This window comes from Equus asinus, chromosome 10 (genome assembly GCF_041296235.1).
Source record: "Equus asinus isolate D_3611 breed Donkey chromosome 10, EquAss-T2T_v2, whole genome shotgun sequence".
In the NCBI taxonomy this organism is placed as follows: domain Eukaryota; kingdom Metazoa; phylum Chordata; class Mammalia; order Perissodactyla; family Equidae; genus Equus; species Equus asinus.
The window spans coordinates 67,645,191-67,660,950 of NC_091799.1; the positions used below are offsets into that span (position 1 = coordinate 67,645,191).

A 15,760-nucleotide genomic window follows, 5' to 3' on the forward strand; every position below is an offset into this window, starting at 1 on the left:
TTTGTGAATTATCATTAATAAATCTCCAGTGGTTGAACATCCTAAGATTGATGAAACAATTTACAGATAGACAGTAAGATGCCAAAATGTCAATTAACAAGCATCACTTATGCCTGTGTGATATTTATAATATTCAACCACTACAGTTGCAAATATGATCTCTAGCTTGTTTCTCAAGAATCAACTATTTAACATTGAGAAGGCAGCTAATGCAATATTAGAATAAGACTTGAACATTAAAATACCAGTGCACCAGCATTCAGCTATGATACCCTGCATTCTTACACAGGATGCCTCTCAAAAAATATTTTATTGTGGGGCCAGCCCGGTGGCGCAGTGGTTAAGTGTGCACGTTTCACTTCGGCAGCCCAGGGTTCACCAGTTCCGATCCCGGCTGCGGGCATGGCACTGCTTGGCAAGCCATGCTGTGGTAGGCGTCCCACATAGAAAGTAGAGGAAGATGGGCACAGATGTCAGCTCAAGGCCAGTCTTCCTCAGCAAAAAGAGGAGGATTGGCAGCAGATGTTAGCTCAGGGCTAATCTTCCTCAAATAAATAAATAAATACATATATTTATACATTTTATTGTAACAGCATGCAGTGTGTGACTTCTCCACTGGATGCAGATGAACATGGAGAAAAATCCCCTTCTTTTTTATAAGCAAACTGAGGCCTAAAATAGAGCAATGATACTGCTAGGCATCACACAACTCAACAAATAAAACCAATGTTAAGGCTACTTCAATTAGATCTTTATTATGAAGCATCATGCCCACCTTGTTATACAGGAGCTTCTCCTATACATAAAATTTTTAAGTATTTTTAAGCGTTTTGATTTCTGTTGAGAATTTTTATCCTCCACAGGGTAACTCTCCCCCTCCCAAAAAAACTGAAAACAAAAATCAAGTTAAAATAGATATATCCAAGACTTTGGGATAATTAGTAAGTTCATACATTAGAAGGTGAGGAAAAGTTGGTTTTTGTCCTGAATGGTGAAAAAGAATCCTACAAACACATGAGACTCCAAATCTAGAAAACACTAACTGATGGAGACAAAAGGAATTCTCACACACAAAACTCCCCACAGAAAAGTAAATTCGTGAGGAACACGATGCAGTCTATACAGAAACTGATATATAATAATGTACACATGAAATCTGCACAATATTACAAACCAATATGAATTCAATAAAATCATTTAAAAATAGATATATAAAAAAAAATTCCAATGCCCTACTTTGACGGTTTGACAATCACTCCCTAAATTATAGCTTCAAACAATTAATGAATCACTTAGGTAAAGGTCTAAAGAATTTACCTGAATCGCCATCCCCCAACTCTAGGACAAATCTCACTTGCTCACTTCAATCTCCAGTGTCCGCAGTGTCCCTGGCACTAACCAACCCTGTTGTCCCGTCCTCTCAACTTGGAATTCCTCACCATCTGTCTCTAAAACAGGAGTCTTAATTTCCGGTTCCTGGGCCCTGGGGGTGAGTCTATGAATGAAGTTTACATAAGTTGATAAATCCCCTGAGATGTTACGTAAAACTTCGGTCTACAAATTATGTGACCAAAAAGATTAGGAAGTGTAATTCTAAACGGAGAACCCGAGAAAAGCCTGGTCACTCACCTGGATGCGGCAGGCCCAAGCTCCTGGCGACAGGAACCCCTTCGCGGGGGCTCAGCCCAGTTCCCTGGGTCCCATCGGGCCAAACTCAAGCTCCGCCCCGGGGGAAGGCTCCCGACGCCCCACGCCCTCACTAGCTGTCATTCCCAGATGCGGAGCGAGCGCTGCCAGATCACGAAGAGCGGAAGGACCACCCGGTCACGGCCGCCCCTGGGAGCCGCCTGCACGAGGAGCCGGACGCAGGTGGAAGTTGCTTTTCAGCACTGGCAGCTTCACAGTACCACAGCAGCACACAGCCGCCGACTCCCGAAGCTTGGCTCTCTCCTGGCCGGATTGTAAAGGGCAGAGTGCCCTTCCTCACCGCCAGGGCCTCGGGATGTAATGCGAGTCCATTCCCGACTAATTTACAAACGAGGTGCGCAGGGCGCGGTGGGGTAATCTAAAGCCCACAGTGACCACAGCAGCTTCTGCCGACCATGGCATCATGCGCGGTGGCGAGTGGCTGAAATTTTCAGAGCCATTTTCAACACACTCAAAAAGCTATGAAGAGCACACAAACCAAACAAATGAAAAGCTGTCTTCTCTCACATTAGGGGAGAAGTGATTGATTCTTGAGAAACAAGCTAGAGATCATATTTGCAACTGTAGTGGTTGAATATTATAAATATCACACAGGCATAAGTGATGCTTGTTAATTTACATTTTGGCATCTTACTGTCTATCTGTACAGCACAAGTGTAAAGCTATGGGGAAGGTGGGGGGGTCAACTTCTGATCAATGCTGCTGCCCTCTATAAAAATGTTATCCGCGCTGAACAATTAAATCAGAAAAACAGTTATTACTCTACGCCAAGACCCTTGGGACAGATGGAGTACCTAGGTCGTCTACCTGTATGAAATCAGCATCATTCACTTCATTCACTACCACCATTGCCCCACACGTATAGCTGACCTTGATATTCCACATTTTGAGCTTCCTACCTTAGCTTTGGCCAGAGCCTTAGACTCGTTAAAATGTAAAGGGAACAAAAGCTAAACTTTATTATTCACATCTCACTCTATGCCTTCTCTTGAGAGCTAGGTCTTGATGAAAAGAGAGACGAAAGGGCTAGACTCTGAAAGGTACAAAAATGGGATAGACTGCTGAACTTGACTAAAGCTAGAATTCAATATACACACAACTTATAAACTGATAAAAGCTTAAGATTTCTGATGCCAAGCAGCAGAAAAACAAATGTTTAGTGTAAAAAACAAAAAAGATTTCTTGGGTTAAATTCCAGGGATTAAAAAAGTTTCAGTGAAGCAGAAAACTATTAAGCAACATTTGGAAAAAACGAAAATTAGATAGCTCTTGGGAATAAAACATAACTGCTAAAAAAAAAATAATAAAAGGGTTGAAAGACAGTAAATATTCTACCAGAACATAACAAGCAAAAAGATGAAAAAACATGAAAGAGATAATAAATTACTTCTGCAGTTCTAGCATCTGACTAATAGAAGTTCCATAAAGAGAAAACTTAGAAAAAATTGTCAAAAAAGTAATACAAAACAATCCCAGGGCCAGAAAAGGATGATTTGCAAAGTGCATCACATCAAGTACTATCAAAAATTCACAGGCCTACTCATTACAAAATGTAAGAACACCAATATCTTTTGGGAGCAAGCTTCCAGAAAACACTAACTTTGGAACCTAGAACAGTAATAATATAATGAAAAAGCCATGTCTTTTCTCCCAGCAAGAAAAAAGGACGATCAAACTGCAGAGTAAACAAATTGCTCAAAAATAGTCCAAATTTAAAGCAAAGTGGTACGTGGAATGGTTTTGATCAATTTTCATCTGACCCTGGCATTTATAATAATAATTCTCTCCGGAAATACAGCGGTCATAAAACTGGAAAAATAGTAAAGAAAAGGTAGTAAGACTGTGTTAATTGGCTCATTCAGAGAACAGTACCTATAAAATGTAAACCCTGCCTATTGATTTCCAATTTTAGAATCAATCTGCAGAAATAACAAGGGAGACTTGATGGTTATAGAATAGAACGCAAATATTAACTTTGGAAATGTAAATATACAGTTTACAGATGGTACAATGTAAAAACAGAAATAGAGGGAAGGAAAAAGGTGCATTTATCATCATCTCACAAGGTTCTTCTTGTTCCTGTAGTTCTTCTAACTATATTAGTTACCAATTTTTTTCCTTTTTTCACTTTCTCTTTTTATTGTGTCTATATGAGATGATGGATACTAACTAAACTTACTGTGGTAATTATTTCACAATATATGTAAGTCAAACCATTATGCTGTACACCTTAAACTTATGCAGTGATGTATGTCAATTATATCTCAATAAAACTAGAAAAAAATAATAAAGTTACCAAGGAAGTGAGAATGAGGTGAGTTAAATCCTTCCCTGTCACACAGAAAGTCAATGGGAGTTTAAACTTGGTGAGACAAAAATAAAATATACAATGGCAACCACCAGAAATGGTTAAAGGCAGTTGTGGGAGGTAGAATAGCAATTTAGAAAGAGAAAAGCAGAATATTGCTGCTTCTTATAAACCCTTCTGATGCATTTTATTTTCTAATCATATAGATATCTGATACCTTGACATTTTTAAAGAAATCATTCAAATCTATACCCAGAAATGAAGAAAATAAATGAACACTGAGACATTTACAGTTGGTGTGTAATGATGGTAGGATCATGTATGATTTTCTTTTCCTTTTACATTTGATTCAGTAACGCTGTTACGGTAATCTGACAAATCAAGTAAATGCAAAAAAAATTTTTAAACAATCAGGCTATGACCAAGAAGCTCTTAGAGGAAATGAAAAAAAGGAAAAAAAGATAGAAATGGCCTATAAATGCCCTTTGTAAACAAAACAAACTGGAAGAGAAAATTAAGACAGACACTACAAATAACAATGTGAACACCTTCATTCATTTAGCCTTTCCCAGAAGCAAGGTTATAGAATATAAGTTAAATATTTCCCATATTTTTATCAGTTGAACTTCCCTTTTTGAGTTGTCTATTCTTTGTGCATTTGTCTACTGGTATTCCTACATATCCACATATAAAGGTCTACACATTGAAATCCACTGTAGTCACAGTAATATTTTTCCTTGTCTACTGTTTATGTCATGATTTCTGTCCTTTGAGCTTAAAGTCAACTCTCATTCTCCAATTCAAAGGTTTAATATTTAACTATATTTTTTGTAGTTTAATTTTTTAGAACTCACATAGAAGTGATTTTGAATATGGCATGGAGTAGGCATCTAACTAGTTATCCTAACAATATCTGTTGAATACTCCTCTTTTCATATGTGATGCCTCATTTATTAACCAAATTCCTATAACAAGATACATGTCAGGGTCATGTTGCTTTGGATTTATGGTTTTTTTTGCTGAGGAAGATGAGCCCTAAGCTAACGTCTATTGTCAATCTTCCTCTTTTTTTTGCTTGAGGAAGATTAGCCCTGAACTAACATCTACACCAGGCTTCCCCCACTTTATATGTGGGTTGCTGCCACAGCATGGCTGAGGAGTGGTATAGGTTCACACCCAGAATCTGAACCTGTGAACCCAGGCCACCGAAGTAGAATGTGCCAAACTTAATGACTATGCCACAGGGCCGGCCCCTGGATTTTTTTTTAAGTGAACAATAATATACACTCAAAACTGATCATTTTTGTCTTCCTAATATTACACCTCACTTGTCTTAATGTCTTATCTTTTAGTTCATTCATTTAATGATTAAGAACTTCTTACATTCTAGACATAGTAAGTTTAAGATATATAATAGTAAATGAAAAAGACAGGGTTCTTTCCCTCATTAATCTTAAAACATCAAAAAATTAACTATGGCAAGAGTCAACAGCATTGTTTTATGTTGATATAGTTTGAGTTCAAAGAATGATTTTCCTTATTACATCTGTGTAGTAATGTATATTATACTTATTTAATTTATGTAAGACTTTTTGTTCACTTCATTGGTTTCATAACACTCAAAATTTCAAAATACAGGAGTTGAGAACTACGATACATAAACAAAGAAAAATTAAAAGCGCTGTTGGAAAACTTAGGGGGAAAAGTGTTTCATCCTTTATTTTCAAGGAAAGTCTGTATATTATAAAAACAAATATTTGTTATGACATTGAGTACAGAACTCACATTGCAAACATTTAACCATTTTCATTATGTATCTGATGATCTAAAATCAGAATCACCTTGAAAGGCTTATGTCTTCCACTGTTTGCTTCGTAAGAATCATGTTATCACATTTCAGTGACACTACTGTTTTAAAGACTCCTTTTATGTAAAAATGAGACCCAATAATTTTTAACCAAAAGTGTATTATATATCCTACTGCCTGTTATAGGATCAATAAAGACTATACTAAGACATAGCATTTAGACATGAAAAATGTCTAAATCCCTGAAGAATACTCTAGAAATAAGCAAGACATTTACAATGCTTTAATCTTTCCAGTTAACACTATTTGTATCAGTAACTGCAACGTTGTAACTTTTAGCATTTCACATAACTAGTCAGTAAGGACTTTTTTTTAAGGGTGGGAGTAAGAACAGAATGACAGAAGATACCAGAGTGTCAGGTTTCACACTTCTGTTAAAAACTCAAAAATCAAAACTATTTTCTTCTCTGCACCAAAACTGTACCACAAACTTGAAGGTTGTTTTAGCTTTAATCCCATGACTCATCATCTACTGGATTGGGAGCTTGTGAAGAAGAAAACCCTGCTGCATTCAAAGTGCTCTTGCCCTGGTAATTCTTCAAAAAAAAAAAAAAAAAGAGAAAGAAACAGTTAATTTTATGACAGCTTTAAAGTTACATTGCCCAGACTGAGAGCAGGGATTCAAGCTTTCTACCATGTCCTCCCCAAATATATGAAGAACTATTCTTACTAAATCCAATCCATTGGAAAAAAGGCCCATAGCAATCTGGGAAGTCTACATTGAATAAAATATTTCAAGAAAAAAACTTTAAGCCAACGGTTTTGGAAAGCAGAAAAAACTTTCAATGAATAAACATAAATATTTAATGATTAGTAGGCTCACTGTTTCTGTATAAAGGCAGTGTTGCCCATAAACTGACACATGCAACTCATATCTCTTGTATTTTATCTTACTGAATAATGTGGTCAGAATGCCAAAAATCAAGAATTCCTACAGAGAGTTCAGAAGATCCCAAATTAGAATTTAAATGCCAACACATTTGGAAAAGGAGGATGTTGGAGCATAAATCTCAAATTTGTCAACTTTAAGACCAAAACTATACATGTACATAAAATTTGAGAAATATTAAAGATATTGTAGGTATGAAAACAATGATTTAGATAAATTATCGAATGTTATATAGTTAATTCACAACATTAAGCACAACATTTATAAGAGTAACTAGAAGCCAACTGAATTTTTCCCCTCAACTAACCTTTCTAGTATCAACTGATGCAAACACACTTCCTCTGGTACTACCACTGAAGCCAGGAACATATGTACTAAAGGCAATTTCTTCCAACCATGCAGGAACATCCTGTTGAGCCTTTAAAAAAAATAATAACTTCATATACAACACTCATAAATAAAGTCTCAAAGATTGGAACAGTCTACCTTTCCTGAATATACTATCTATAAAATGTCTATTTTCAATGATAAGGTAAGAACACTACCCACCCAGTTTTAAAACTTGACAACTTACATCCGACAGTACTTTCACTAGAGGCTGTGCTAAATGGCTATCTGATTCAGGATCAAAAAAGGAAACAGCTCTGCCAGTATTTCCACAACGACCAGTACGCCCAATTCGATGAACATATTCATCAATGGCAGAAGGAAGATCAAAATTGATAACATGTTGAACATTTTCAATATCCAGCCCTCTGGCAGCTACTGATGTAGCAACAAGAACTGGGCATTTTCCACAGCGAAAATCTCCAAGAGCTTGCTCTCTCTCTCTCTGCTCCCGATCACTTGAAAGAAAAGAAAGCATGTATAAGGACAGCTTAAGAAAATTATTATAGAGAACCATTACAGTCCAACATATAAATTTCTTTTTAAAAACAGTAAAAACAGCAGCATTTAACATTAATGTCTACTTACATACTAGGTATTATACTAATTCCTTTCAAGCCATAATTTTATTTAATTCTCACAATAATACTTTGAGGTTAGAACAATGATCCCCAATTGCAGATAAGGTAATAGCTAACATGTAGAGCCAAAATACAAACTCAAGAATGACAAATATCCAATCACACTTATTAATAATCTCTATTAATCTCTTTCTAGTCTTGACAAATATATACAACTGTTTGATTAGAATGCTTTCTCAAAATATACAGATTTTTGAAAAGTATAATCTCAGAATTCTACATATTCATTGATTAATATTTTAGATCCACTAGTAAAGTGCCAATAAAGTTCTGTTAATATGACATTTTTAAGTACTCCAATTAAAAAAATGGCAGGCATCAGAAAGATTAGATTCAGCAGAGGAAACACTTAGATCCAAAGACTAAAGAGCCTTAAGTGAGATAGATCTCTTGAGAATTTACCACTCCTCATGATGAGGAGTCTAAGACAGACCTTTAAGTTGTCCATCCCCACCACCCAGTTCTTATAAACACTTAAAATGAAGATGAAGAATAACAGTTTAGATCTTGAGAATGATGAATCCTAATCTCAGAATTTTATATTAGTTATATATACTAATGTTTCTTAACACATGACAAATAGAAGTCACCTCCCTACTAAGAAATCACATTAATCTACTCACCCATGAATACTTGTTGTTGATATTTTTTCTTGACAAAGAAAAGTGGCAATAAAATCTGCTTTCTTCTTAGTTTCAACAAAGACCATAGTTCTTTCATCACCTACAAGACAATGAAACAATGATTAACATTCAAACTACAAGAATAGGAAAAGGAAAAAAGGGCAGGGTGAGTAGGAAATTGCCTCATCCACTACTGTATTCCCAGCACCCAGACCCAGGTCTGGTAGGGAATAGGAAAAGAAATATTTCCTAAATAGATGAATGTCAAAGATAAAGAGACAAGGACAGTTTTCCTACTTTAGGGACTAAAACAATTAGCTTGCCCTTTGCCCTCCCAGACCAACACCAGAAAGTAGAGCCTTAGGGAAAGATAAATTATATCTATCTGCCAATTCTTAGTGATTTCAAATTTGCCTCAGGCCCTTCATTTCCCTCTATATAAATAAATACCTTTGCTTTTTATCTCCCAAGATAATCCTTCATTCTGCCTTGACTGCCCAAGGTATTTATAATAACAGCACCCAAACCAGAGCTGACAAACTCTACAATATTCCAGGTGCCAACTTTATCTCTTAATTAAAATCCTTTAATCCCCAAAGTATCTGACACATACAGAAAATTAAATAACATTATTTCAAGGTCTTAACACATTAAAGAATATCTGTTAGCTTAAAGTATTTAACTAGTAGAAATTCAAGCATAAGCCAGAGATTTTTCCACACAAGGAATTTTCCTATACTATGTTAGACAGGAAAGATTCTAATTTATAGCCTTAATGGAAGGAAGAATGCACTATTGTTCATAATTCCTTTCCCCCATCTCTCTATCAGCTGGCTTCATTTATTCAACAAATATTTAGTGCCTAGTAGATGCCAGTAACTACTCTAGGTGTTGGAAATACAGCAATAAAACAAAGGCCCTGTTCTCATTGTTGGGAGGCAAACAGTAAACAAATATTATATATTAAGTCCTAAAAAGGAAAAACTCAGCAGGATAAACAGTCCCAAGAAGGTTACTTTAAATGTACCCTCTCCAGTTAGATGACATCTCAGTAGAGACATGAATAAAATAAGATAGTGAATTATTCAGCTATCTGGGGAAAGAGCATTACCAGGCAGAGGGAAGAACAAATATAAAGGTTCTGAAGCATGGGTGTTCTTGATGTGCTCAAAAAAAACAGAAGAGAGTCCCCCATGAGCCTCTACATTCTGGGCAGAGAGAACAGCAAGTGCAAGTGTCCATGTGCTCTAGAATATTAAAGAGTACAATGAAGAGGACAAAACTTGGAAAACTGAATTTTATTTGCATTGATTTATAACGTGAGTTTTCATGGAAACTATGAAATGTGTTAAAATTTTACAAAATTCACTTTGGACAGAACTATTTCTTGATTTACTGTTTAATGCCTTTACTTATAATAGTAAAGGTTATTCTTTCTCTTCCTTGTAATGAGTCTATCTAGTAAAGATTATGTGGACATTATTACGTCTTTGATTATTTAAAGAAGGAAAAAACCCAAAAGCCAAAGATCTTTATTCTTTACAATCACATTACCTTCTACACTGATTTTTAAATATTTTATTGTCACTTCAATTAAATTGGTAACCAAGTATTGTTTCTCAGACACCAATGGTCCTACATTTATCAAATACTCAACTCTTCGTTTTTCCCTTTTTAAGATCAGACCATAAATTTAGAAAAAGAAATCCACCTAACCTACCTTTGAGATTTTCCAGAGAACCCCAGGAAAAGTAAAAAGGGTTGTTATAAAATAAAAGAAAGGCTAAAAATAACTAGGCTTGTTTGATGTGTTACTATTTTTAAGAGTTGCATGGCAAGAGTTGTCCAATCATAGGAGACACAAAGCTTGCCCCAGGTTAAAATGCATAGGTAAAATCTTGTTAATACATTTCAAAAATGTATCATTTGTGGAAAGTCCCTGGAGATGTGTAAATTCTTTTGCTGTTCATAATAGGTTTTTACCTTCAGGAGAAACACCAACCAAAACTTAAGAAATCTTAACTCTATAGAGTTTTTCTATATTTTCAGAGGCCTGAAGGTACACTGCCTGATACAGAAGTATAGTGTTGCCAATCATAATTTCACTTATTATTTAAAATATTTGGCTACAACCTTACTTCTCTCTTAACTTGAATCTAGCATCTTCGAGGCCAGTGGTTCTCAACGAGGATGTACATCAGACTTACAGCATTTTGTAAAATACAGATGACTAGATCCTATTCTACACTTACTGAATCTATTTACTTGATATTTTTGGTATGAAAAATTGTATCTACACATTTTCATACACAGGATATTCACATCAAGTAACATTCACATACTTCTTTGAAAATAGGCTTAATCATCATCATGAGAGAAATTTTGTCTATAATTTTTGTATGTGGGTTGCCACCACAGCATGGATGCCACTGAGTTGGTATCGGTCCATGGCTGAGAACTGAACCCAGGCTGCCAAAGCAGAGCATGCCAAACGTAACCACTAGGGTATGGGGCTGGCTCCATCTATAATTTCTTTGGAATGGTTTTATTACCTTTATTTTACATGCCACAGAAACAAGCAAATTTCCTTGTTACTAGCATTATTATGATGATCCCACATCAGATCTTCCATATTTAACAATTATCAGTAATAAACTAACCACAATCATTAAGTCTCTGACAGCTACACACAGTTGTTTTCTTTCAATGCTTGCCCAAAGGCTGTGCTATAAGCTACAGAAGGATAAACTCCTTCTGGATGGATATTCCACACAAAGTAAAAAAGAAAAAAAAATAGCAATAAGAGAGCAATGAACTGCAAACTTTCACAAGAAATTTAACAGTTCAAATAATACAGAAGTATACCAATAATGCTCATACACTGATCTGAAAGGTTTCTCAAAGGCAAACTAGTACTTTTGAGAAACTGCCTTCATTAGGATTATTCTCAAAATAAACTTTATTCCACAAATTCATATATAAAAAATCTTAAGGTGTTTAGAATAGAAATGTGCTCTAATTTGAGCAAAACCATATATTGCTTCTCTCTTCTGCATCTGAAGCTTCAATTAATATGGGCAAGTTACTTGACCTCTCTGTGGTTTCAGTGTCCTCATTCTTAAAATGGGGATAACAAAACCTGACTCAGAAAGTTGTTCTGAAAATTAAATGAGCTAACACATGTAAGACAATCAGAACAGTATGTGGCTCATAACAGTTATTATTTTTATTTTACATGCTATAGTACGTGTTACGAAACATATGATGAAGCAAACCAATAACATTTCTCAAACTCAAGATGAGTATTTGGTTTTAAAACTTTTTTTTAATAAAACTCAGTAGAAAACTGAAGACTAAGAGCCTTTAAAAAGCGTTTTCTAAATTAACTTCCTTTCCTTTTTTTTTGCACTTGGAAATTAGATGGTTTCTTGTCTTCTCATTCCCCTATCCCAACACTGACATTCAAACTGAAACAGAATTGGTAAAATGGAGGACAGGGGGAATGGACCATATGTAAGTACACTTAGCCTATGAGATAACTAAAAGATATTAAAATGGTCATATTAGAAATTTTTATTTCCAGGCAAAAACTAAGGCTATTTCAATCACACAAAGAAATATGACTTTCTATAAAAATTGTTTTGGGAGGGGTGAGGGAGAGATTCCTCACTAGTATTGTGAAGGACGAGAACTAGATTTTTAAAGTCCCTTCCCTCTCTAAAATTCTTTCAATCTATAAATAAGGGAAGTCTTAGGAAGCAAACACTGGGAAGTATAAATATAAGAGAACTCAGTTTTGGTGGAACAAATAGAGCTTGATGTCAAGATATATTACATTTTTATTTTCTAAAACAGAAAAATATATATTCCTGCTGAATAGCTTTCAGTCAAACATTATTAAACCAAGTCTCAAATCCTTCCTATTTTTAACATTTATGGAGGAGAAAGGACTATAATGCTATATAATTTACACAGAAAATTGAATCATAAAACCATTTTTAAAAAGAAGTTTAGAGAAAGGAAATAAAAACTTACTAAAACTCATGCCAAACAATTCTTAGAGTAATTTTTTTAACTAGTCATTTTTTAAAAGTCAAAATTATGATAAAAAAAGAATTAAATTAATGTAAGATACCTATGTTTCGTAGAATTTCAACAAGTTTTTCTCTTTTTGAGTACTGGCCAACTTGGAGAATGGTCTGCTGAACATCTCTACATGCTCCACCCACTTGTCCAACAGCAACAAATAAGTATTTCGACTTTAAAAACTCCCCAGCCAACCTTGAAAAACAAAAGATTATTCCTTAACTTATCCTCTTCCATTAATAAACATTCACTGAATTCCTACAAGTGTTACTTCAATATTAATTAGACAGATTATAACAGCTGTAATAAGGTGAATACTTACATCATCCAAGTACTATTTTCAAAGATCAGTAAAAAAATGTTAAGATTTTGCAAAATACAAAACAACTGCTAGTGAAAAAGTGTGTGTCAAATTATGGATACAGTAATTTCAAGTGTATGTGCTGACCATGCAAAACTATATAAGATGTGTATATAATAATAATAAACAAGTATGCTAAACTAAGTATCAGACTACAATAAGCAGCAATTTTTATTAAAAATTGAAATGCAAGCCTATGCCAAAAATTCTCTTTTTCACTCACTGCTTTTATATATGTTATTGCTAGGAGTTGTTTTCTAAAAATATTACTTGTTAAATTACTATACTTCAAATGAACGTTTATAAGCAGTGCTTTTCACGTCATGACACACAAAGAGAATGATGATATTTGTAAAGCACAATTTGGCAAAAAAAATGAGACACAAGGTGAAGGGTCTAGGGGGTAGGCCACACAAGGCTGCATATGCTCACCCCAAAAGTGGAGGGCATCAGCATCTCGACACACACACAACTCACTGACACACACAACTCACTGACAGCATACAATTAAGAAGCCCAGCTTCAGATCACCCAGAAACACGGGGGAGGGGAGAAGGGGAACTGCCATTGAGAGAGCTAGTTTTCTGGGATAAAAAGGGAGGTCCAAATCTATCTTCAGTCCTCCTCGCTCCTATGTAGGAGTCTCTTATTTTCTAGCTGCCTTCTAGAATATCACGAAAATAGTTCAAACTCAGCATATCCAGAATCTTAATAAATCACTGATTCTTCTTTCCCTTCACCTGCTCTCTTACCATAAAAGAAAAATAAAAGCTTCTTTTTGATATACCTCCTTCTAGAGTCAACAACCCTCACATCCAGGCACAAACATTGAAATTATCTGCAGTTCTATATTGTCCATCATCCTTTTCATTCACTAAAACATACAAGAAGTGCCTTGTGTCAGGCATACATGGTACAAGGTACTGGGAGTACAAAGATGAATATGATGGTCTCTGCCTCTGAAGTGCTCACATCTAGTAGGATAAACGTAGTTATATAAAAAGTAATTACTATAATTTAAAAATATTTAATTATATTTTAATATTTACTTATTTTAATTATATATTAAATATTTTAATATCTTATGCTTTAATAATCTAGTTTTAGAATAGTTAACATCTACTGAACATTTACTATATTCCAAGAATGCAAAGTGTTTTAAATAGTTTCTTTCATGAGATACATTGACAAGAAATGGATAAAATGATGTCTATTTGGAAAAGCCTTCAAGTTTGAAGATTGATCTAAGAAAGCAGCAGGGAAGAATGTGGAACAGTGATGACTGGGTAATGGGCTTCTACACTGAAGGAAAGAAGAGACAAGAATAATGAAGAAGGATAGAATTTGGCTTGCTCACCCAACAGGAAGAGTCTTAACAGACGACAGACTATGCCATGTGTAAAAGAATTTGAAAGTTGGTTAGTTTGTGGAGATGGGAAGACATGGGAGGGTTTATTTTGAATAAATATCCATAAGGATCAGACTTTATTTTGGAATCATTACACACCCAAAAGGGAGACTAGAGCCAGGGAGACAGGTTAGAAAGCTACTGCCAAGGAGCAGAGGGAAACCCAAAAGGACTCAAATTAAGATGGGAAATAGAGAAGAAACTAACATATTTGAAATATTTTAGAGATAACTGCTATGCTGAATATTTTTAAAGGGTAGAAAGTTAAAGGAGCATGAGGGAGGAATCAACATGATTCAGAGGATTTTGGCTTAGAAAGACCATGATGCCAATACGGAAAATTAGAAAGGAGAGAGCTGAAGAACAGGTTCAATTTTGGATGTGATGAACGTGAGTTACTGGTAATCAATCTAAAAGGAAAAACATTCCTAAAGAGTTAAATCTGAAAGTCTGGAACTCAGGAGAGAGATCAAGGATACAAGTAATAAGTTTGGGAGAGTTACAGGTAGAAGAGCAAGCCAAGGAAACGGATGCTGCTATGGTTCAGCAAACAGGCAGAATGAGAAAAGTGGACTTTAGGGGCCGGCCTGGTGGCACAGCAGTGAAGTTCGCATGTTCCGCTTCAGTGGCCCAGGGTTCACCAGTTTGGATCCCGGGTGTGGACACGGCACCGCTTGGCAAGCCATGCTGTGGCAGGCGTCCCACATATAAAGTGGAGGAAGATGGGCAGAGATGTTAGCTCAGGGCCGGTCTTCCTCAGCAAAAAGAGGAGGATTGGCAGCAGATGTTAGCTCAGGGCTAATCTTCCTCACAAAAAAAAAAGAAAGAAAGAAAAGAAAACTGGACTTTAGACAGAATAAAAAGCAAACACTGGAGGAATTAACAAGTCATGATGAATTCAAGAACATAAAACAGCTCAAGGTCAGGGACTCTTATCTTGTTTACCATATATCCCCCCAAGGCATTTAATCAAATATGACTCATAAAAAGTCCTCAACAAATATTACTGACTGATGATAGTACACATTTAGTCATTTTGGCTGGTCAATATCCAAATACTTTTCTATTTCAGGGTAAATCGAAAAGTAGAGATAGGCAGCAGGAAAATTACCTGCTAATTAGGTAGGTAATTCCCTACCTAATATAAATTACCAAACATGATGATGGGAATGTAGATACACCATTGCAAATATAAGACATCTTTTAAATATAAAAAACTATTATTTTATGTACCACTAACAAAGAAAAAGATCTTGCCAAGTGGCCAAATGCCTTCTTAAGATTTAGACTTTTTCCTCCATAAAGAGCTCTTTATTTTTTTTTCTAATGTGGTTTCTTCCTTAATTGAGTTTATAATAGTTTACATCATTGTGAAATTTCAGTTGTACATTATTTCTTTTCCAACACCATGTAAGTGCTCCCCTTCACTCTCTGTGCCCACACCCCACTCCCCTTCCCCTGGTAACCACTGAACTGTTTACTT

General features: G+C 35.4%; 2 protein-coding genes across 3 annotated transcripts in view; both read right to left on the minus strand.

The window, feature by feature from the left end:
• IL31RA (interleukin 31 receptor A) overlaps positions 1-1,891 on the minus strand; it is a 99,561-nt gene extending 97,670 nt beyond the window's left edge. For both annotated transcript variants that reach the window (XM_070519647.1, XM_070519646.1), the window contains exon 1: positions 1,630-1,891. The gene's annotated coding sequence lies outside the window, so the exon portion shown is untranslated. The remainder of the gene's footprint in view (positions 1-1,629) is intronic.
• A 3,826-nt stretch (positions 1,892-5,717) lies between these two features.
• The window catches only part of DDX4 (DEAD-box helicase 4), a 73,715-nt gene continuing 63,672 nt past the window's right edge, over positions 5,718-15,760 (minus strand). Inside the window, exons 17-21 of the mRNA XM_014860354.3 lie at positions 12,558-12,703; positions 8,423-8,522; positions 7,346-7,616; positions 7,079-7,189; positions 5,718-6,418 (exon numbers count right to left, since the gene is read on the minus strand). Of these exons, the coding sequence (XP_014715840.1) occupies positions 6,332-6,418; positions 7,079-7,189; positions 7,346-7,616; positions 8,423-8,522; positions 12,558-12,703 (715 nt within the window). The 3' untranslated portion in view covers positions 5,718-6,331. The remainder of the gene's footprint in view (positions 6,419-7,078; positions 7,190-7,345; positions 7,617-8,422; positions 8,523-12,557; positions 12,704-15,760) is intronic.